This window comes from Ceratotherium simum, chromosome 26 (assembly GCF_057802395.1).
Source record: "Ceratotherium simum simum isolate JZ-2026a chromosome 26, ASM5780239v1, whole genome shotgun sequence".
Taxonomy (NCBI): Eukaryota; Metazoa; Chordata; class Mammalia; order Perissodactyla; family Rhinocerotidae; genus Ceratotherium; species Ceratotherium simum.
This window is the reverse complement of record NC_141925.1, coordinates 36,452,937-36,477,546: the sequence shown is the minus strand read 5'-3', so window position 1 is coordinate 36,477,546 and position 24,610 is coordinate 36,452,937. Positions and strand designations below refer to the sequence as shown.

Sequence of the window (24,610 nt, the reverse complement as noted above, 5' to 3'; positions counted from 1 at the left end):
GCAGCAAGGGGTGCGGCAACAGGGGGACCCCAGGCCCCTGCTGCACTTGCCTTCCCGGGGAGCCCTGCCTTCCGGAGCGAGGTGCCCCTATTGTACGGGTTAGGACTCGGCGTCCCGGTGCCGCCCGCAAGCACAGCGGTCAGGGAAGGGGAGTCTCCCTGGCCCCCGAAGGGCGCTCTGGGCACCTTTATCGGGTAGCCCACACTTGGTGGGGGACGGGGGGTGGGGGGGAGGCACTCGTGTGTCCCACCTGCTAACAACAGGACCTAGCGACAGTCGTAGCCAATTCTCCTAATAGTCGGCAGCTGGGTCCGTGCTCGAGGGGGCAAATACCCCCGAAGTTCAGCACCTGCTGGCGGAAGTCACCCTCAGTGGGGCTCTAACCGGTGGAAGACACACCCAGCACCTCAAACCCGCTCCCAGGAGCAATGATCCGAGGGCCGGAGGACTCTGGTTGCTTCTTCCGAGCGCACACTTTGGGACTGGCCTGGCGGCGCTGATGGACGCCAGCACGTGGTGGGACACCTCTTCTCCCCCGCAATACAACTACCCACCTGGGGGAGCCCGTTAGCCAGCCATTCGCTGCTAAAAGGCATTCCCCATGTCGATTGTGTGGCCAACTGTTATGACTTCGTTAACTTAACACTTGTTAAGTCGAGCCAGACGGCGAGCTGATTCAACAACAGACCACAAGAGAACTTGAAACAGAGAAGTTTATTACTCACAGGTCCTGGAGGAAGTACACAGCACAACTGGAGGGGACACGTGGGGAGGTCAAAGCAGAGCACAGACAGACTGGACTTGGGGCACGAGCCTTTATTAGGGTCGCTGGGTAGAGAGCTTTGGGGTCCCCCGGCTAGGGCTGGATTGGTCAATTCAAACCAAAAGAGCAGGGTTTTGGTAAGCCCGAAAGGGGTCTTATCTAAGGGGTGCATAAGACACAGGCGCTGGGAGGTGGGGGAGACTGCTGATCACAGGGCTGTTGGGGACTCATAGCAGGAATTTAGGTTTGCTAGTGACTCTGCAGCTGCCGTCTAGGGCCTATGCTTGCATGAAGGAGCAGCTTCTGCTTAAGGTCCCTGCAGACCCCTTGGCCAAACAAAATGGATGCAGAGGCTGCAGTACCATGGGGGAGCTTAGCTCAATTCTGGTGGATAGACATCTAGATGTGAATTTATTTTTATTTATCTAGCTAGGCATATATTGCACTGCCTAAGTCATATCTTTTGCCAAATCTGAGCCATCGTATCTTTGAGTATTTACTTTTCTCCCATTTTTTTCTATTTTGTCTTTCAGGAACTCCTGTTTGCTCTTCTCTCTTTTTTTTTTTTAAGATTTTATTTATTTATTTATTTTCCCCCCAAAGCCCCAGTAGATAGTTGCATGTCATAGCTACACATCCTTCTAGTTGCTGTATGTGGGATACCGCCTCCGCATGGCCGGAGAAGCAGAGCCTCACGCGCGCCCGGGATCCGAACCCGGGCCGCCAGCAGTGGAGCGCGCGCACTTAATCGCTAAGCCACGGGGCCGGCCCTTGCTTTTCTCATTTTAATCCAAGTGTCTCTCACTCATTTTTTCACATTTTCCATCTCTCTATATACTGAGTTCTGTGAACTTGCTTAGCTCTGTCTTCTGTTTCCTTTCTCTTCAGTTGAGTTTAATCTCCTGTTTGACTTGTTGGAGAATTTTAATGTTGTTTTAAATTTCAATGACAGTATTTTTCATTTCTAGAAACTCTATAAGGTTCTTTTCCAAATAAACCAGTTATCTTTCTTTGTGCCTTTGCTTTCCTATGGTTTTTCCTTTTTAATCTTTTTTTTAAAGTTATTTTTATAGAATATCAGATTTTTCTATTACCTAAAATATTTGAGATTCTTATTTTAAAAGTTAAAATGTCTGTTGATTTTCATTGTGGATTGGTTCCTCACATCCTGTAATTTTGGATTATGAACTCCATATATCAGAATCCTGAGAAACATGGGTTGACGTTATCTGCCTCCAAACATATTTTGTGTTCGCCTCTGTAAGTTGTTTCAAAGACCAGTAATTGTGAAGTTTTTCAACTGAAAACCTGTGACATGAATAGGGCAAATTCAAAATTCTAACTTACATGAGGTGCAGGTCAGGGCTTATAAATCATCAGGGTAAACTCTTTCCCCATCTGAGCCCAAGAAGAGACAGACAAGCTTCCTGTGCAAATGAGATTTTTCTCTAGTCCCCCCTTTAACTATATGTACATACTTTTGAAATTTCTCAATTTGAGTTATTTCAGGGCCAACTCTCTGCCTTGTGTAGCCCCAAGGCCTTCTTTCTCGTCCCTCTATAGTCTATAACACCCAAGCTTCTGGGTAAACAAAGTTAAAGCCATAGGATAGCTACAGCATCGACTCAAACAGGATTTCTGGTTTTCAGTTCCCTCTTCCTAGCTGGCACCTGGAAACTTCACTTATTTTCTTGCAAGCTGAATTATGCATTTAAAGAATGTTATCTGTTATCGTCCATCATTTCTAGTTGTTTACGGTGATATCGTTTTCACTTTAGATAGCCCACCATATATTGCCAGAAAAGGGAGTCCTAACCTTACACATTTAATATAAACATAACCTATAAACTAGTTGATTGAGAGAGACCAGAAGATCTCATGAAATTATTGGTTTCCAGATCCGGGGGCTCTGTAATACTTGCCAACAAACATTAAGAGCAATGGTATGTGGTATGGTGTGTGGATTTCTGGTTTAATAATAAATTCATATTGTTCCAGTTATAAAGTATATTACAAAGACAAAAAGGTATGATTTAGTGTGGAAAGCGTTGATAGATGTCATTCTATATATTATGTCTACAAGTTCACAATTACATTCAATTACCAATGCAGTTCAAAAATAATAAAATTCTTTCTATGTAGGAACATAACTCCTATAACCCCTGGGATTGTTCTGATGCTGATTAGATCTGTTGTCTTAATGATTTAATTTATTCACATACTTCAAAGCTCAATATCCACAGTTCATATACATATAGATACACATTACAATTAAGTATATCCTATAAAAATATATCACTCTAGAGCATAAGTATCCTATCACTGGTTTTAAGAGACCGAGTTTCTCCTAATTCTCCAAATTGGGAGAATTGCACCTCGATGTGAACCTCTGCACACAGTGGCACTGGACTTCTTGCTGAAGGATTTCCCACATCCAGAATATCCACAGTTTTCATTCCTAGAGGTGTTGTGACTTCTTGATGAAACCTCCTCTCACTTCATCCATACAGTTTCTCCCTAGTGTGAATTCTGTGATGTCTGATGAGGTTTGCCTTCTGGGAGAATGTTTTCCCACAGTCAGAGCATTCGTAGGGTTTCTTTCCCATATGAGTTCTCTTGTGTATAATAAGGCATGAGTTCTGGGAGAAAGCTTTCCCACATTCACTGCACTCATAGGGTTTCTCTCCTGTGTGAGTCCTCTGATGCAGAATGAGGTGTGACTTCTGGAAAAAGGCTTTCCCACATTCACTGCATCCATAGGGCTTCTCTCCCGTGTGGATTCTGTAATGGATAATGAGGCATGACTTCCGGGAGAAAGACTTCCCACATTCTTTGCAGCCGTAGGGCTTCTCTCCCGTATGAGATCTGTGATGTTCGATGAGACGTGACTTGTGGGAGAAGGTTTTCTCACATTCTGTACACTTATAAGGCTTCTCTCCAGCAAGAATTGTCTCAGGTATAGACAGGCTTGTCTTCTGGGAAAGCGTTTTACCACAGTCGCTGTTTCCATTTGGTTTCTCTTTTGTGTGATTTCCCCATTTGTTGAGGCAAACTTTCTCCCTGAAGCCATCCCCCTGTTCATTGCATCCATCGGATTTCTCACCTCTGTGGACCCTCTGATGTGTAATGAGTTCTGATCTGTGGGAAAAGGCTTTTCCACATTTGGTACATTCGTGGGGTGTCTCACCACTGTCAATTCCCTGATCAGCATTAAGGGCTTGATCATGGCTAAAAACTTTTCTACATTGGTTACATTCACGTGAATGTACTCCAGAATGTGGGGTTTCAAGCTTAGAATAGAGAAATAAGGTCCCCTGTCCATCACACTCAAATCTCCTTCTTGCAAGGTATGCATTATGACTAAAGTCTATATTACATTTCAAACTCGTTCCACATGAGTCACATTTGTGGACCTGTTGTCTTGAAGGTCCAAGGTTTGTGCTCTGACAGGTTTTTTTTCCAATTGTATTACATTCATGGTGGTCTTTTTTGGTCAATTTGTTCTTGTCTAGGAATGCAACTTGCCTCAAAAGTCTGTCTTGGTGTTCCTGTTGTCTATCTACTTGGGTATCAACTTGCAAAACTTCTTCTAGGAAAAAAAAATAATGACACAAACTTGTTAATCTTTCCAAGATCACATCACAGACCTAAATTATTTCAGAAACATTTGGAGGGAGGATTAACTTTGAGGTTTCACACCTCAATGACCAGATTAAGTAATCCTAATCCTAATCCTAATCCTACTACAAACACTTCCTACTCCCTTGGCTTTTGAAAAGAAAAAATCAGATACTGGAAATATAGATAAAACATTAACAATGAATGGAAGTAGCTTTGCTATGGACAAGTCTGACACAGTAAATTGGGAAGCAGATAAAAACACACATGAGGAAAAGTAAGTAACAGAGAAAAACTGGAAGGGTAATGTATTCAAGGCATTGATGTGCTGAAGAACCAGCTAACCAGGAGGAGGAGAACCCTGATCTGTGGTATTTACCAATTTCCACGGTGAAAACACGCCCCCCACCAGCGCCAGTTTCAAGCTACTAAGGTGATGTCACTGAGTGCAGAGCTGGGAAGAGTCAGGCACAATAGGCTATCACAGGCCAGCACTGGCTCTAGCATCCATCACTCAATAAGAGGGGCACATAATAAGGAGGTCCCATCAGGAGATAAGGATATTCAAGCAAGGCAAGAGCAAAGAAAGACTAGCGTTTCCAGGGAAATCTAGAGAGGGAAGGGTGTTTTGGAAATATGAGCAAAGGACTCAGGTTGAAAGAAGTAAAACCTAGTGTGAGTTACCTCACTTTATTCCTGGGTTACAAATAGGATCTTCACTAGTCTGCACTTCCTGTGTCCTTCCCACCTTAAGTTCCCCTTCATTCTGCATACCAGATGAATTTTCTCAAAGCATCAAGACCATTATTGTTAAAGGAATTATCTCAGAGCCAGAGGTCCATTCTGCAGTGATTTATTCTCACATGGACCTACAAGGTCGTTAGGATGTCCAGTGTAAGAATGTAAGAATAAGCACCCTAGGCAGAACGCAAGCCATCCTTCCCCCAGAAGACTCCCCATTGTATTCTGATTATGTGGATGACCACTTTCTTCAGTCATGGTTCCCTGATAGCAAATCTGGCTGACAACCAAATCCTATGTGTCACCTTCCCATATGTCTGACAGACTTGGCTGCAGACCAGCCCCTCAGTAAACCCATATTAACATTCCTCACACGTGTTGGTTTCCAGATCACTGTGGAATCTACTTTGAGAATCTTAAATGTTGTATTCTTCATCCTTTGCTTAGATCCTTATTTGCTTTTGTCTTCACTTACATTTTAAACCACAGACTGTACCTGCTGTTTCCCCCTGGCACTCATAGCCAATCCAACCACGGAACTCCTCTGTTTAGAAATGTTTAAGCCCCGCTGCTGAATTCCTAAGAGACAAAATCGATGTCTACTGATCTTCCCTCACGAGGACTTTCTGGGTTGGGACCCCACCTGGGGGTATTTTTCAAGCTCCCCAGGTGATTCTGGTGTGAAACCCTGATTAATAACAACTGCCCTGAACATATGCTTGATAAAGGATCCTTGTCCTGGAAGGAAGAGGGAGTTAGTCAATGTCCACCATGTGCATCCCACAGAAACAAGGACAAATACAATAAAGGCTCTTCTCCCCATGGGATTATACTGAGGTAGGGGGAAAGCTTCAGTTATGAGCTATTAGGCAAAAGGGGGCCATATTATATGGTTTTCAAAGAAGAGGAAATGAAAGTCATATAAAAGGTAGCAGATAAGTTTTCGAGGCATTTCACAGTAAAAGAAGAAAAAGAAAAAACAACTAAAGTAAAAATGAGTGGCACAAAATAACACAGTTATTTTAAAATAGGGCAAATCTACAAATCCCTGAAAGTATGAGAAAGTCTATTTCATAACCATGGGGAAAAGCATAAGATTGAAGATTCTAGAGACAGACTGAGCAAGCAAGGTCTTAGGGGACAACAGGGTAGAATCAAAGGATAAATAAAAATAGAATTTGTCTTTCTCTAAAAATCCAGGGAAAGGAGAGGAATCATGCAGTGGCATGTGATGAGTGCAGGTAACAGGAATCATGTGGGCATCTCAAGGTCTTGGGCCAAATGTCCACAGCTGCTTGCAAAGATCCAAGGCTTTTAAGAACAGTTGCCTGAAACAAAAAAACATCCAAGGTTCTGCTTTGTGACCTCCTGGAACCTGATGTCCACTGTCCCCCTGCAGGCTGGTTCTCTCTCACCTGGAAAGCTCCATCCAAGGATTTCTTCCTCCTCCATCCATGGTTCTTGACCCTGCTCCAACCTGGAGATCACAGCTGGTTTCGTGACCTGACACCCTGTTCATGAGAAATAGTTACAGGATGTATGCTGAGTCACTGGGGCCATCTAAGGAAGCAGAAGGTTCAGGCTGCACATGGAACATTTACACCTCGGCCAAAGAATAGATACTTCACTTGGGAAGTAAATTCACAAACAATCCAGGTGAGATGAAAGCAGGACTCATTGACAACTGAACCCCAAGGCCAAACACTTTTAGGACTTAAGATGTTTTAGGTAACGGAGAAAAGAAAGGTGCTCAGACATAATCGGGGAACACAGGAAGACTTCCTCACCCACTGAGACCAGGTGGCTATAGTTCTCCAGCATCACATCCCGGTACAGGGTCCTCTGTGTAGGGTCCAGCTGCTGCCATTCTTTACGAGTGAAACCCACAGCCACATCTCTGAATGACAATGGCCCCTGCAACAGCACATTCCTGATTAATCTGGAGTGCTCCGCAGAGTATTACAGCAAAGGCATAGAGGAGATGGATCTTACCACCTTCCCCATGTTAAGTTATACAGGAAGCTTAGCATGCCCCTAACTTTGTACTACATTTTGTGAGAGAGAGAAAAAGACAGAAAAGATCTTACGTCTGAATCTCCATTCATTCATTCATTCATTGAGAAAGCATCTACTGAAGATGTGTGTTACTGGCATTCTGCTTGGTGCTTGGGGACAAAAGCTGAATGCAACATTGCTCCTGTTCTAAAGGTATTCATAGTCTGGTGGAGTGAGAAGAACATAAAAGATTTCTGTATCATAAGACTACATTGAAGACTGTAATGGAAGTATATTTAAGTCAGAACTGACACAAAGAAGATAGCAGTCAAATTCTATGTGCTGATGTCAAGTTAAGCTTCACTGGAGGTTGCGTTTGAGCAGAGTCATGAAAGATAAACAGTGTGTTCTGATGTTGGAAGGATATTCCCATCAAGAGGCACAGCATGAGAAAAGGCTAAGAGTCATAGGAAAATCTGGCAGGAACTGCAAATAGTTGGGAATGACAATACAGAGTATAAGGTCTATGTGTACATGTGTGTGTGAGAGAGAGAGAAGCCAGATCTTAGGACAAATGAAGGGTTTTTTCCTATAGGCAATGGTGACTCCATGACAGTATTCAAGGAGGGGTGCTATAAAAGACGATCTGATGTAGAAAGAAGGTGGGAATCACTGGGAGGGAGAGAATAAAATTAAAATTTGGCACAATTATAACCATCAACATGAGATATGGTCAAAATTAAGGCAGTAACAAGAGGAAAGCAGAGAAAGGATTCCACATATACAAGACAGGGCTCGGCTTTCCATCTCCTTCTCCCTCATCATCTCTCTCTATGGATGAATTAAGGACCACAAAAAAATTTAATTTATATAAAATATTGTAATACTCTAATGTTGGTGTGTAAATCATTTTTAACACAAGTATAGAAATTAAAAGGCAAAAGTATAAGAATAACTAGAATCACAGATTTGTTAATGGAAACACGATATAAAAAGAAGTAAAATCTGACATAACAAAGTATGTGTGGGAGGAAGTAAAGTGTAGAGTTTCCATATGTGATTGAAGTTAAGTTGTTATCAGGTTAAAATACTGTTATAACTATAAAATATTCAATGCAAGCCTCATGGTAACCACAAAAAAAGTCTATAGTAGATACAAAAAATAAAGAGAAAAGAATCAAAGTATGCCACTACAAAAAAATCCTCAAACCACAATAAAGACAACAAGAGAGGAAGAAAGGAACAAGAGAACTACAAAACAGAAAACAAGTAACAAAATGGCAATAGTAAGTCCTCATCTATCAATAATTACTTTAAATATAAATGAACTAAACTCCCCAAATTAAAACACATAGTGTGGCTGAATAGATAACAAATCAAGACCCATCTATACGCTGTCTATACGAGACTCACTTTAGATTTAAGGACATACACTGGGTGAAACTGAAGGGGTGGAGAAAGATATTCCAGGCAAACGGTAATCAAAAGAGAGCTGGTCTGGCTATATTTATATCAGACAAAATAGACTTGAAGTCAAAAACCGTCACAAGAGACAAAGAAAGTCATTATATGATTATAAAAGGGTGCATTCAACAGGAAAATACAATTATAAATATATATACATCCACCATCAAAGCACCTAAATCTATGAAGCAAACACTGACAGATCAGAAGAGAGGAATAGACAGCAATACAACAACAGTAGGAGACTTAAATATCCCACTTTCAATAGTGGATAGATCATCCAGACAGAAAATCAATAAGGAAACAGCAAAAATGAACAATACTATAGACCAAATAGCCCTAAAAGATATATACAGAACATTCCACCCAACAGCAGCATAATACTCATTCTTCTCAAGAGCACATGGAATGTTCTCCAGAATAGATCATATGCTGGGTCAAAACAAGTCTTAACAAATTTAAAAAGACTGAAATCATTACAAGTATCTTTTCCAATCACAATGGAACAAAACTAGAAATGAGTAATAGAAAATAGGAAAATTCAAAAATACGTGGAAATTAAACAACACAATCTTTAACACCATTGGGTCAAGGAAGAAATCAAAATGGTAATTAGAAAATATCTCAAAACAAACAAAAACAAAAGCACAACGGACCAAAACCTATGGGATGCAGCAAAAGCAATACTAAGAGGGAAGTTTATAGCAATAAACACCTACATTAAAAAAGAAGATCTCAGGGGCCGGCCCAGTGGCATAGTAGTTAAGTTCGCCTGCTCCACTTTGGCAGCCTGGGGTTCGGGGGTTTGAATCCTGGGTGTGGACCTATGCACTGCTCATCAAGCCATGTGTGGTGGCATCCCACATACAAAATAGAGGAAGATGGGCACAGATGTTAGCTCAGGGCTAATCTTCCTCACCAAAAAATAAAAATAAAAAATAAGATCTCAAACAAACAACCTAATTTTGCACCTCTAGAAAAAGAATAAACTAAGCTCCCAATTAGAAGAAAGGAAGTAATAAAGATTCGAGCAGAAATAAATGAAATGGAGAATAGAAAAATAATAGACAAAAAATCAACAAACTAAGAGTTATTTCTTTAAAAAATTAAACAAAATTGACAAACCCTTAGCTAGATTTAAAAAAAAAAAAGAGAGAGAGAGAGAGAAGACTGGAATAAATAAAATCAGAAATCAAAGAGGAGGGCCGGCCCTGTGGCTTGGTGGTTAAGTGCGCGCGCTGCGATGCTGGCGGCCCGGGTTCGGATCCCGGGTGCGCATCGAGGCACCACTTCTCTGTCTATCCTGAGGCCGAGTCCCACATACCGCAACTAGAAGGGTGTGCAGCTATGGCATACAACTATCTACTGGGGCTTTGGGGGCAAAAAATAAAATAAATAAAACCTTAAAAAAAAAAAAAAAGAAATCAAAGAGGAGATGTTACAACCGATGCCCCAGAAATAAAAAGGATCATAAGGGACTATTATGAACAATTATACACCAACAGATTGGACAACCTAGAAGAAATGGATACATTTCTTAAAAAATACAACCTACAAATACTCAATCAAGAAGAAATAGAAATCCTGAACAGACCAGTAACAAATAAAGAGAATGAAGAAGTAACCAAAACCTCCCAATAAAGAAAAGTCCAGGACCTTCATGGGTAAATCCTACCAAAAATTTAAAGAAGATTAATACCAATCCTTCTTAAACTCTTCCAAAAAACAGAAGAGGGAACACTTCCAGACCCATTCTATGAGGCCAGCATCACCTTGATTCCAAAACCAGAAAAAGACACCACAATAAAAGGAAACTGCAGGCCAGTACCCCCAATAAACACAGATTTAAAATCCTCAAAAAAATACAAGCACATCAATTGAACAGCACACTGAAAGAATCATACACCATGACCAAGTAGGATTCATCCCTGGGATGCAAGGATGGTTCAACATATGAAAATTAATCAATGTGATACAGCACATTACCAGAATGAAGGATAAAAATCACAAAATCATCTCAATAGATGCATAAAAAGCATTTGACAAAATGTAACGCCCTTTCATGATAAAACCTCTCAACAAATTAGGTACAGAAGGAACTTACCTCGACACAATAAAGGCCATTTATGAAAAGCCCACAGCTAACATAATACTCAATGGGGAAAAGCTGAAAGCTTTCCCTCTAAGATCTAGAACAAGGCAAGGATGCCCACTCTTGCCTCTTCTATTCAATCCAGTACTGGAAGTCCAGCCAGAGCAATTAGGCAAGAAAGAGAAATAAAAGACATTCACATCAGAAAGGAAGAAGTAAATCTATCTCTGTAGATGACATTATCTTACTGAGTGCAGGATCTCAACGAGATATCTGCATTTCCATGTTCATTGCAGCATTATTCACAATAGCCAAGATATGGAAACAACCAAAGTGTCCATCAATGGATGCATGGATAAATAAAATGTGGTATATACCTACAACGGAATATTATGCAGCCATGAGAAAGGACGAAATCCCACCGTTTGCGACAACATAAATGGACCTAGTATAATGGAGGACATTATACTAAACATAATAAGCCAGACACAGAAAGACAAACACTGCAGGATCCCACTTTTACAAGGAATCTAAAATAGTCAAACTCATAGAACTAGGGAGTAGCCTGGTGGTTAGCAGAAGCTAGGAGGAGCAGGGAAATGTGGAGGCATTGGTCAAACGGTTCAAAGTTTCAGTTATGGAACATGAGTAAGTTCTGGAGATCTATTGTACAGCACAGTATGTATAGTTAACGGTACTGTATTGTATTCTTAAAAATTTGCTAGGAGGACAGATCTTACACTACATGCTCTTACCACAAAAGAAAAAAGAAAAGTATTTAAAAAGGGGGGCAGGAAGAAACTTGGAGGTGATGGATAAGTTTATGGCCTTGATTGTGTGATGATTTCATGGGTATAGACTTATTTTTAAACTCCTCAAGTTGTATACATTAAATATGTACAGATTTTTGTATGTCAATCATACCTCAACAAAGTGGTTTAAAAAAATAAAATTTTCTAGTAATCATATTTTTTTAAAAAGTAAAAGAGGGGGCAGGCCCCCTGGCATGGCAGTTGGGTGCGCATGCTCTGCTGCTGGCAGCCCAGATTCGGATCCTGGGCGCGCACCAAGGCACCGCTTGTCAGGCCATGCTGTGGCGGTGTCCCTGGCGGCGTCCCTGGCGGCGTCCCATGTAGAGTGGAGGAAGATGGGCGCAGGTGTTGGCACAAAGCCAGTCTTCCTCAGCAAAATAGAGGAGGATTGGCATGGATATTGGCTCAGGGCTGATCTTCCTCACAAAAAATAAATAAATAAATAAATATTTTTTTTTAAAGTAAAAGAAATGAATTTTAATAGTACCTCTTATTTAACCTAATATGTCCAAAATATCATTTCAACATATAATCATTATTTTAAATATCACTAATATATTTTTCATTCTTTTTTTCATACTATGTCTTCAAAACCTGGTGTGTATTTTCCACTTACAGTACATCTCAATTCAGACGCTATATTTTCAATTTCCCTTTAGCGAAACACAGTCCTATCAAAACAATAAAGTTGTGTTTAATGGAAAAATAGTTTACTCTGATTCAGTTTTAATTTTAAATATAAACTAAAAATTTAGGTCCACAGTTACACTCACTCACTTCAGGTGCTCAGTCTCCACCTACGGCTAATGGCTACCATACTGGACAAAGCAGGTGGGGACTACATCCACACTACTGGACTCCTCTGCTGGGGATACGGAGTTGGTAGATAAACTACAGTTCAGTTCAATCATCAAGGGCCCAGTTCTATGTCCGTCTGTCTGCCTTCAGATCCCAACTCCATCACCTAACAGATGTGAGATCTCTGGCAATCTGCTTAATACCTCTAGCCTCCATTTGTTCATCTGTAAAACGGAGGAAGGGGTTAATGATAACATCTATCTCATAGGTTTATTCATGAAATAATATATGAAAAACACAGAGACCAGCATGTAACTGCTCAACAGATGGAGTTGTATAACTTTTACTGTCATTATCTTTACTGCAGGTAGCCCTAACAGGGAGAGGTGCCCAAGGAGACTAGGTTTCCTACAAAATAACAGTTTCCCCAAAAAGACACCGAATGAAACCTCCGGCTTCACGTCACGTACACGTCTGACAGCTTCATGTCACAGTCGGCTCTCCCCTCTGAGAAGGCTGTGGAGTCACCACCTTGTTTTCAACCTCTCATACTGGCCTGTCCCCAGATGTTTCTGGTATCAAATGTCCAGAAAGTCCTAGCTTTATTAAGCACGGACACTACCATCAAGACAGGTTCCCTAGCTAGAAACCAAGACCCTGTGAACGCCTGTCTTCCTGGAGTGGACAGCTGTAACATTTGCCCATGAGGCCTCGTCTTCCTCTGGGACTAACGTTCTCCCTCCCACACCCCAGGCGCCTGGTGCTCCCAGGAGCTCCCCACCGCAGACCCAGCTCCTCAGCCTGAACCTGACCTAAGCTGGACCAATTTGAACCTTTCCCAGAGATCTTGCAAACTGGCTCCATGAAAGGAGACTTGGTCCCCTTCTACGGCAAACTTGTAAATGTGAGGTGTGGGAGCTGATGGCCATTCTATTTCTGGCCATATGAATGAAGACAGTACAAGAGAAGGAAGTCACAGAAACAGACAAGGGAAAAGAAAGACTCCTGGCAATATCTGGGTTCCTGGATGTAACTGTCTCTGAGACTCAGCTGCACACCTGCTCTTCCCACAGTTTTCACAGTGCTGGCCTAAATTTTGTCTTCATCCTAACCTAGTTCTGGCTGGGTTTCTGGCTCTTATAATTTCAAGGATTCTGACCAGTGCACTTCACATTCGTGTGCCCCTAGAGCCCAGGGTAAAGAGAAAGGCCCTTTAGGAGGAGAGAAATTTGAGAGTTCAGACAGGCTGATGGAAAACAAGGATGTCACTGATATCTGAAGAAAAACAAGATGACTGAGGGAGAAAGCACTCAAAGGAGGCCAAGGGCAGATGGGTGAGGTCTAAGTCCTGAAAAGAGAAGGAGGCCGCCTCCTCAGACCTGAGGAGAAAAGGTGAGGAGAGCTCAGACCATCTTCCCTCCTCGCCCCTCCCAAAGACTGCAACTTTGAGCTGTTCGCTCTCCATCTGTGTCAAAAATTATTATGAAAAACAATTTGAAGAACATGCTATTCATTCATTCCGCTAGATAATGTAGTGTTTATCTAAGTCAGTTTGAACCATAACAAGGCTGTTTATGTAGACCTGAGTATTTTGATTCCCTAAACAACTGTAATCACAGATTTCTGCATTGGCATAATATCCACTGTTTACACTGAAAAAAGGTCACAGAAGATCCGCTGTTGTGTTTATTTCCACGTTGTTATTATTGAGGAACCCGCCTGCTACATCTCACATATGAAGACCCATCACATAAATTTCTGAATACCTGAAAAAGCTTTATTTCCCTTGAGAAGTTGACATACTTGTCCCAAACAGACAACGCAAGTCATATATTGGATGGGCTCTGTCTTTTGAGAGTGCCAGAAATGTCAGACATAAATGTATATGGCAGCTAGTTAACTCCAGCAGCCTCCTTAGCACATCCACTCTGCCTCTCCCGAGTCCCTGATCTTCCATTCTCTTCCCATCTTCACTAATCCTGACTTCTGCGTGCATTCTGTTGTATTGGATGCATTCTTACAAGCACACTGAAATCTTTGGTAAAACAAAGCACAGTACAAAGAAATGTCACACTCACCTGGCACATGGTCCTTCCCTGCTGGTCTGGGAAGAGCAGACACCTGTGGGGCCAGAGATTGGGGTGGGGGAGGGGAGGACATGAGAGGCCAAGCTTGCCTTCAGCCTCAAAATCAACTGCTAGAACCCCCCAGACACAGAGGGAGGACAGGCTCCCCCCAGGACTCCGTTGTCAGAGCAAAGTCCTCACTTTGGAATGTGATGGGGATGCAATCTTATGAGGCTTGAACTTGGATTTTTTTTTTTTCTACTTAATGAATATATGTTTCCGCATCTCAGTGATCAATGTGCAATTTACTACCATCCCCCCCACCATTACCCAGGAATTTAATTAACAGAAATTTATTCTGAAGAAACAGTCATGAGTTCAGGCAAAGATTTAGCTGCCAATGTATTTATTACAATTTGGTAAAACTCTGAAAAAACAGAAATAACTAAATATCCAACTATAGAGGACTAGTTAAATAAGTATACTACATCCAAAGGGAAATAAACATTATGTGGCTATCAAAAATAAAGTCACAGAAAACTATTGATAGCATACTGATAATTGAAAAAGGTGGCTGAAAACCATTTGATCCAACACACACACACACGCACACACACTCACTCGCACACTCAAACAGAATAATCTCTGAAATGATGTAAGACAAGCCCTCACAGTAATTAGCTTTGGGTAGTTGGATAATGACCATTTTAAAATTTTTTTATTTGTACTTAGATAAACTTTCTAAGCTTTTCTATGACAACTGGGCATTTCATGTATGAAATTTCTTAAAAGTTGTTTTTAAAATATCTGTAGCCTACCAATCTTTTAACCCGAAGCCTCTATCACCAGTCCTGCCCCTGGTGTTGAGGAAATTCACAGGAAGATATAAAAATGGGTTCTTGGGGGCAGAGTCCATTAAACGGAGCTTAGCTAAGGCAAGTGGGGGTTATGAACCTGGGGAGCTCGATTCCACCCAGGGATCCTGCTAAGCTTTGCGTGTTTCTCCTCTGGTAGCTGCAGTCTGTCAGCAGTAGCTTTTATTAAGAACTGTCCTGGCTAAACTGTGCTGCTCTCTGCCCAGGAAGCGGTCCTCGTCTGGCTCTGCCACTTACCAAACATGGGACAAGATCTGGTGACTTCTCCTGAGCCCTCCTTCTCCTTTCCTCATTTTCCCAGGGAACAGGAACACGAAGGTTCAGGAGCAAATTTACTGTGGCTGGAAGCATCAACTGGACCCCACACCTATCTCTCTCCTGAATACACACGAGGTTGGTCTTAGGTATGTTCCTACTCAGGATAGAGACACACTGGAGTTTGATCCAAGGAGTCTGCAGAGACACTAAAACTCTAGAATTATAGAAACTCCGTAAAGAATTCTGAAGGTGTTTTTTAAAAAAAATTGGAGGCTACTCAAGTGCTTAAAAATAAAAGATTGGTTAATAAATTATGATACAATTAAAGCATGCCAAGCTATGAATCAACTTAAAATATTATAGAAGAAATATTTGACACGGAAAGATCTTCCAGCAATACCAGTGAGTGAAAAAAGCAGGGTACATAAACATATGATTCACAAATGGGTACCAGGAGGATGGGTGGGATTTTCCCAGGTGCCTTGGAGTTTTAGCTAAGTCCCAAACACCCCAAATTCTAAGCAGGAGTGGCTAGACACATCCTAATGGATTCCTTCCTTTGGGAGAGGGAAATAGTCAAAGGAGAGCTATTTACTGAGGGAGTGTGCTATGGGATTTTCCTCCCCTCCCCACTGGGGACTGCTCCCTCCCAAGCTGAGAGAGGGGCTGCAAGAGAATTGTTCATGGAGCCTGGAGGGAGCCTGAAAAAAGGTGGGAACTCACCTCGCACCCCAGGCTGGACATGCACCCAGCTGCAGAAACTCTTAGGCACATGGTAGTTCAACAGAAGGGAGCACGAAAGAGCTCCTGTGAAAGTTTAGGGCATGTGGGAACCCAGAAACAGGAGCCAGCTGCACCACTGAAGAATTCGGAAGTTAGAGGCTGGCTAAGGCCACCCATGGCAGCCAGGTGAGGACAGGGGGCAGGAGTGGGAACCACCTGCAGAGCCTGCATTTGCTGGAACAAGGATGCAAGAGTGCCCAGGTGCCGAGCGGATGGTGGGGAAGTTACGTGGACTTGAGCTTTATTGCAAGGACGCCATCCAAGCAGGCTGCCTGCAGGGTGAGGAGAGCTGGCCCTGAGAGGCAGGACCACGGAGCCAGGAGCTGGGGGGTCAGCACAGAGGTCTGCTAGAGGGCCCCTGCTGGTGTCCTGGGCTGTTCACCCCACAAAGAGCCATCATGTGGCCTCCTGCATAATGGAGGCAGCCAGTATTAGGCAAGTGAGAGCTACAAATAGCACCAAGCAAGGAAAAATTTGTGCTCCTTTCCCTCTATTTCCCCCTCCTCATACCCTAATCCTGGAGGAGAAAGAAGAAATCCAGTGAGTTGAAGGAAAAGTTAAGGAGGAGGAGAGACAGGACAGATCACAGGCCCTTCATCTGGGGAGGTCCCAGCCCTACAGCTCCACTGGGAGGAGGGAGAAGCTTGAAACTGGCCCTGAGAGTGGAATGTTCCTTAGACTGGTGCCAAGTGAGGGAGACTATTCTTCATGACAGGCTGAGGGGACTGAACAGCTATGGGGCTTCCCTGAGATACTGTCCTGGAGGGGAAGTGCCATGGGTTGAATTGTGTTCCCCAAAAGATCTGTTGGAGTCCTAGCCCCTGGGACCTCAGAATGTGACCTGACTTTGAAACAGGGTCTTTGCAAAGGATCAAGTTAAAATGAGGTCACTGGGGCCAGCCCCGTGGCTTAGCGGTTAAGTGCGCAAGCTCTGCTGCTGGCGGCCCGGGTTCGGATCCCAGGCGCGCACCGACGCACCCCTTCTCTGGCCATGCTGAGGCTGCATCCCACATACAGCAACTAGAAGGATGTGCAGCTATGACATACAACTATCTACTAGGGCTTTGGGGGAATAAATAAATAAATAAATAAAATTATGAATGTAGCACAAGACCCCACCTTTGTCCCCTATGTTGGGATCTTCCTAGTTGTATAGAAAATAAGCATTTAAAAAAAAAAAATGAGGTCACTAGAGTGGGCCCTAAGCCAATATGACTGTGTCCTTATAAAAAGGGGAAATTTGGACACAGAGACACACACACAGGGAGAATGTCAGGTGAAGGCAGAAATTAGGGTTATGCACTAAGGAAGAACTAAGAGACCCCAAAGATTGCCAGCAACCTCCAGAAGCTAGGGGAGAGGCCTGGACCAGGATCTCCCTCCCAGGCCTCAGAAGGAACCAGCTCTGTCGACACCTTGATCTGAGAATTCCGGCCTCTAGAACCATGAGAGAGAAAATTTCTGTTGCTGTTTGTGGTGCTTTGTTACGGCGGCCCCAGGAGACTAATACAGGGAGGCAGACCCAACAGAGCAGGTCAAAACCAGCGGGAGAGACACTTCACCCCATCTCCTGTTTGCACGTGGACTTCTTCATCATGGAATGGGTTTTCATAAGCATATAAAGGAAAAACTCCTTATAAAACACATGAAATGTTAACAACGGTTACCTTTGCATGGTAGGGTTTGTTTGTTTTTACATAGTGGCATTTTATAAATTCTTAAACAATAAACATGTGCTCATTGTTTAATATTTAAATAGTTCATAAAAATATACACGTATCATCTTACTGGGTTTTCTCTCCACGACCTCCCATCAGAGTCCTTCCCCTGGAGGAAAGGAAGTCCATAAGAAGGTCTGAAGGGGTAAAGGAGGGAAGGGGCCAGTATTAGCATGGCTTGTGCACACAGGAGAAAGCCCCAGCCCAGACAGGAGCCCCGGGGCTAGTCCCCGCTCAGCCTCTAGTAAGCTGGGTGGCTTGGAACACCTCTCTCACACCCCTTTTCTTTCATTTTTAACATGAGAAGCAAAAACCAAATACTCTTAGGTTAAGAAGGCAATTTCCGTGCCTTGACTCAACTAGAAGGAGAGTGACATACTCCTAGAAGTCAGGTATGGAGGTGACAGTGGGATGGGACAAGCTAAAGATCTAGCTAACCAGACAGTAGAGAATGAGAGTAAATACCTATGAGCGTAGAGAAATTGGTGGTCGGGGGTCATCCTCTGAGAGTCATGGGGATCCCTTCATGCTTCTCACACCCTAAGCAGGAGACCCCCATTCCTCCTAGCAAACCTTCCCCTAAACCAAATCCTAGAGGACCCCCCTAAGCAATGATATCACCCAAATTCTCTCTGTCAGCAAGCAGGTCCCGGGTGTTTTAGGGACTTTTTCTGGGGGCTGCCCCATATTGTGAGCCTCCATCGTCAGCCCTACGCTATGGGGAAGTCTCAGAGAGGGACCCTTCTTTCCAAAGTAGATTACTGCTCCCCAGGTCACCTTCTTTACAAGAATTATTTCTGGGATGCATGAGACTTGAGGACTGGGGCCAATTCAGATGCCGAAGCTCCGCTTTCCTGCTGAGAACTTACCGCCTGCTGGAGGTTCAGCTCCGGCCTCACCTCCGAGCCTCCCAGACTCTCTGGGGGTAGAAACAAGCTTGAATATGCAGACAGGACTGAGCCGCCTTAGTTCCAGTCTGATTCTAAGCCTTTGCAAAGACACTAAGAAAACCTGAAAACAAACAGACGATGTGGTGAGATTCATGTGAAAACATCAGCAGGACTCTTGAGAGTCGGAGGCCAACTGGGGGCAGAAGGGGAAGTAGGAAAGAGTAGAAACCCAAGAAGGATCTGCGCCTCATTTCTGGCTTTGAGAACGGACATACCATGTGAGAAGTTGCTGAGAGAGGACCTCAGCTGACAGCCGGCAAGGAATTAGGGGCCTCAGGCCTCAAACTGCCAGAAACCGCCTTCTGCCGACTCTGGAATGATTCTGGAGCAGACTGGCCCTCGAGACCCCCAAGGAAGAGGACAGCCCAGCCATCACCTTGATTCCATCTCCAGAGGCCTGAGCAGAAGCCCAGCCACGCCCACCTGGGTGTCAGCTTGCGCAACTGTGAGCTAATAATCAGCGCTGCTTTAAATCTCTAAATGTGTGGTTATCTGATACGCAGCAACAGAGAACTAACCCACACCCCCACCGGGTGTTCTCGAGAAAGACTAGGGCTGAGCAAAAGACCACAGAGAGATCCCTGGGTAGTGAAGGTCTGAAGGAGGGGACTGGCTGCCATTGCCGGAAACATGAAGCCCCATCCGTCCAGAAATTTCTCTTCTGAGGAACAAAACCCTTACACTGCCGGGGAGAGGGCAGTAAACCCGGTGGCTCCCCGAGCACAGGTAAGCCCTAGGACACCTGGCAGGGAAACCCTCTCCTGTGGAGTGGCGCAGGCACGTGGCTGGGGCTCAGACTCGGACAGCCTCCTACCACTGGGCAGGGCAGCATCCCCCACGAGGACCCAGCCCAGACTCAGGGACCTAGGGCTCTCCTGAGACTGAGAAAGAAAGAGCACCCATGCCCCTCCACCACCAGGCTGGCCAGTACTAAGGAGCAAGCAGGAGGAGTGAGCCAAAGAGGGGAGGCATGAGCTCTAACAGTAACCAGCCACTCTAAGCACTGAGCCAGCCAGAGAAACACAGAGCCAGCCGGAGAAACGCGAAGCCAGCGGCCTGACGGTAACCATAGCAACAAGGAATGCCAGCCCGGCGCAACTCCCGACCTGTTACATCGCAACAAACCTCCTGGGCTCCCAGCTCCACACACAGTAAGAGCAGAAGTCTCTACTCTCCTACAGACAATGTCTAGCATTCATTAAAAAAACATAGGAGACATACAAAAAGCAAGAAAGAAAAACCCATTGCAGAGAGACAAAGTGAGGGACCAGAAGCCAACTCGATCTTAGGTCTACGTGCACCAACAAACGTACATGACGCATATGCAGCTCACACGCACTTAAAACAAACACTGATGCAACTAGGAGAAACTGACAAATCGTCTATCACAGTAAAAAGATTTTAGCATACATTTTTAGAAACAAAGATCTAGGATGCAAAAAAAAATAGTAAGGATATATAACATTTGAATAACAATTTAAAAGCTTTATCTATTGGATCAGACAAAAGAATGTACTCGAAAATTAGAGAATATACATTCCTTTTAAGCACATCTGTAATAGTTATAAAAACTGACAAGCTAAAAAATAAACCTCAACAAATATTTTAAAAATCATTATTGCATAGACGCCACTCTCTAAACCAAACAGCATAAAACTAGAAAATAATAAAAAGAATGCAAAAGTATTTATAACAATGACTGCAAAATACTACATATCAAAATTGGTGGAGTGGCTGCCCGGTGGCGCAAGCGGTTAAGTGTGCGCGTGCACGGCTGCTGAGGCGCGGGGTTCCCCAGTTCGGATCCCGGGCGCGCACCTACGCACTGCTTGGCAAGCCATGCTGTGGCGGCGTCCCATATACAGTGGAGGAAAATGGGGATGGATGTTTGCCCAGGGCCAGTCTTCCTCAGCAAAAAAAAAAAAAAAAAAAAAGGAGGAGGATTGGCAGGTGTTAGCACAGGGCTGATCTTTCTCACACACGCACAAAAAAAATTGGTGGATATTTACAAACACATAAAGGAAAATTAAAGCCCTAACATATGCATTAAATAAAAACTGAAAATCAACGACATTTAACACAGGAGGCTAACAGAAAAAAAGAGTAAAACCAAAAGACAGAAAAGAAAGAAGTGTGAGCAGAGATTTTTTTTTTTTTTGGTGAGGAAGATCAGCCCTGAGCTAACATCCATGCCAATCCTCCTCTTTTTGCTGAGGCAGACCAGCTCTGAGCCAACATCCACCGCCAATCCTCCTCCTTTTTTCCCCCAAAATTCCAGTAGATAGTTGTATGTCATAGTTGTACATCCTTCTAGTGGCTGTATGTGGGATGAGGCCCCAGCATGGCCCAAGAAGCGGTGCATCGGTGCGCGCCCGGGATCCGAACCCCGGGCCGCCAGCAGCAGAGTGCACACAGTTAACCGCTAAGCCACAGGGCCGGCCCATGAGCAGAGATTTAAAAAGAAGAAATCAACGAAATAATCAAGCATGTAAAAAAAAATCCTGCCACAAATGTATTACTCAAATCTAATCATGATGAAACATTACATAAACCTAATTTGAGGAACATTCTACAAAATAACTGGCCTATACTTTGATTTTTTTTTTTTTTTTTGGTGAGGAAGATCAGCCCTGAGCTAACATCCATGCCAATCCTCCTCTTTTTTGCTGAGGAAGACGGGCCCTGGGCTATCATCCATGCCCATCTTCCTCCACTTTATATGGGATGCCGCCACAGCATGGCCTGACAAGCGGTGCCTCCGTGGGCGCCTAGGATCCGCACCCAGGCTGCCAGCAGCAAAGCGCGCACACTTAACCACTACGCCACGGGGCTGGCCCCCAGCCTATACTCTTTAAAAATGTCAATGTTATTAAAGACAATGAAAGATGGGAGACTGTTCCAGAGCAAAGGAGACTAAAGAGACATGGAAAAAAATGCAGTGTATGATCTGAGATTTCCTTTAGCTAGAAAGGGTCTTATTGAGACGAGTGAAATCTGAGTAAGATCTATGGGTGAGACACTGGTATTGCATCAATGCTAATTTCCTGATTTTGATCATTATACTGTGGCTGTGTGACAGAATGTCCTCATTCTGGGGGAAATGCACGCTGGAGTATTTGCACACGCACATATGTACGGAGGAGGGAGGAAAAGAAAGATAAAGGAAATTGTTATATAAATGAGCCAAGGATACCCTCTGCAGAGTGGCCCCTAGTTGTTTATTTCTTCACAGCAGGCTGAGACCCTTAGCTCAAAAGACCAGCAGCACCAAATGCAAATGTTAACACATGCAATTGTTTTAAACATAGCCCAAATATAAGCAGATTTTTAGTCATTTAGAACCTGCCTCCTTTGCCTACCCCATGAAACTGCACCCAACATCCGATAGCTATAGATAAAATAAACTATGTGGCTATAAAGACCCCAAGCAGCTCTGTCCCAGAAATACCCAGGGGGTTCCCTTGTCGTTCTCCCTTCTGGGAAGTGGCTCCTGGGTCCCAGCCTCTGGATGGTCTCACGCTGTGAGGGACCCCTCTCCCCCAATGCGCATTTGTAAATAAAGCTCGTATGTGCTCCTGCCACCTCATGGTTATATCTTTTTCCTTAATTGGCTCTGAAATCCCTCAAATCCCCTGTATAAATGTGGTAAAATGTTAATATTTGGGGAATTTAGATGTAAGGTACTTAGGAATTCTTTGTACTATTCTACTATTGCGACTTTTCTTTCTTTAAGTCTGAAATTGTGCCCAAATAAAAATTAAAAAGAGAAAACTAAAATCAATTCTTGGAAAGGATTTATTAAAACCAATAAAATAACTGATTTGTGTTTAATAAAATAGACTAACCTTAGGCACAATTGATCAAGAAAACAAGAAGGCAAAAATAAACAATTTTTAGACATGAAAAAGGAGACAATTCCAGATATAGTAGAGATTTTCTTTAATTAGGAGACCTCTATAATTTAATGCCATAAGTGTCAATTAAATTGGACAACTTTCTAGAAAAATATAAATTACTGAAATTGACAAAGCAACAGAAAAAAATGAATAAACCACTAAACATTAAGTGAAATGGATCCATACTCAAAAATATACCCACCAAACACCCAGCCCAATCAAATTCTATTCAAGATTTTTGCAACGTGTATAAGCCAAAATGGATTTATATCTAGAATATACAAAAAAAATACTAAAAATAAATAAGAAAAAGACAATCCAAAAGAAATACAGGCAAAAGTAACAAACACACAAAACAATGTTATACACTGTTTATGGCTACATTCACACCTAGTAAGTAAATAAAAACATGGAAGGATACAGAGAAATTCTAGGAGTTGTTATCTCTGAGTGAGAGGAAGGAAAATGTAACAGGGAGGGAGCAAAAGAGCGTCAATGGTATTGATAAGGTTTTAGTTTTTTAGAAAATCTGAAGCAAATAAAGTAAACTTTTAACATTTGCTCAACCTGGATGATGGTACAAAAGTTTTTCTTTTTTTACCTTACTATGCAGTTGAGATATTTTCTAATGTTACTAATTAAAAATAATAGCAAAGAATTATGAATTGTAGTAGGGAAAACCTCCTTTAATAAGACAGAAGTTCAAGTCATAATGGAAGTCACTTGGCTTTATCAAGATTTAAAATTATAGTACCGATTTCACTCCCCCCCAGCTCAAGTCTGTCCCATTTAAACAAAAAAGCATCAAAGAAAGGCAGATCCTCCATCTCTGCATCGCTTCCCACCTTCACTGTTGCTCATCTCTCTTCAACAAGTGCCGTGAAAGAGCAGTCTACACTAAGCTGGCTCCTCCCCTGCCCCCCTCATCTCTCTGCAAACAGAAGCGCTCACACAGCACCTTCGCTCACCCAGGCAGGGCGCTGCCACGTCTCCACAAATCTCACAAAGTGAGTAAGGAGATACACACCTTACTCACTTTTCTCACCACCTTAGTTCAGTCCCCATCAACTCTACTCATTGCTGGTAAACTATTAAGCCAGAAAGACAAATATGACCAACAGCGCCACTGCCTTGCTTAAAACGCTTCAGGCACCACCGGGACGCAGTCCACACCCCCTAACCTAGCTTGATCTGCTCCCGGAACCACCTCCAGCCTCTCCTCCCGGAGGCTCCTCCATGGCACCAAATGCGGCAGTACCCCCTCGTTTTATGCCTCCGACCTTTGCATATATTGTGCCCTCCTCCTGGAACACCCTTTCGCCCCCTTTCATCTGCGCAAGACCTTATTTTTCTTAAGTCTGATCTTGAGTCACGCCTCCCACAGTAGGAACTGACCTCCCGCCTTGGGTGCCCACCTCCCGCCTTGGGTGTCCATTCATCCAGTAGGGATAACTATCGGGGCACCCATACCTTGGGGACCCTTATCTGTTCATGTGATCGACATCTCCATAGGACTGCAGCCAAGGATGGGACCCACTGCTTCCCCAGGGCCTGACCTAGACACTCAAGAAAGGTTTGTTGGATGAAGACAGACACTATGGATCCCTGATATCCCCATCATTTCACATTCTTCCTTGGTTGCCCTCATAGCTCAGAGCCTACCGTTGCCTGTGATGTGGGGTCCGCAGGACTGAGGGAGGGTCGGAGAGAAGGGGGGGGGCCTTTCCTCAGCAGTCCCTCCTCGCCCACAGGAGGCCCAGTCGCCTGAGCGGAGTTCAGGG

At 43.5% G+C, this 24,610-nt stretch overlaps 1 protein-coding gene across 1 annotated transcript; it reads right to left on the bottom strand.

Moving 5' to 3' along the window:
• Positions 1-616: 616 nt before the first annotated feature.
• Positions 617-24,610, bottom strand: LOC101404405 (uncharacterized). The gene is made up of 6 exons (XM_087417518.1): positions 24,492-24,610; positions 18,853-18,994; positions 14,362-14,387; positions 6,910-7,036; positions 6,538-6,633; positions 617-4,352 (listed from the first exon to the last, which is right to left on the bottom strand). Exons 3-6 carry the CDS (start codon positions 14,368-14,370, stop codon positions 3,262-3,264), a joined length of 1,323 nt encoding a protein of 440 aa, XP_087273644.1. The 5' UTR covers positions 14,371-14,387; positions 18,853-18,994; positions 24,492-24,610; the 3' UTR covers positions 617-3,261.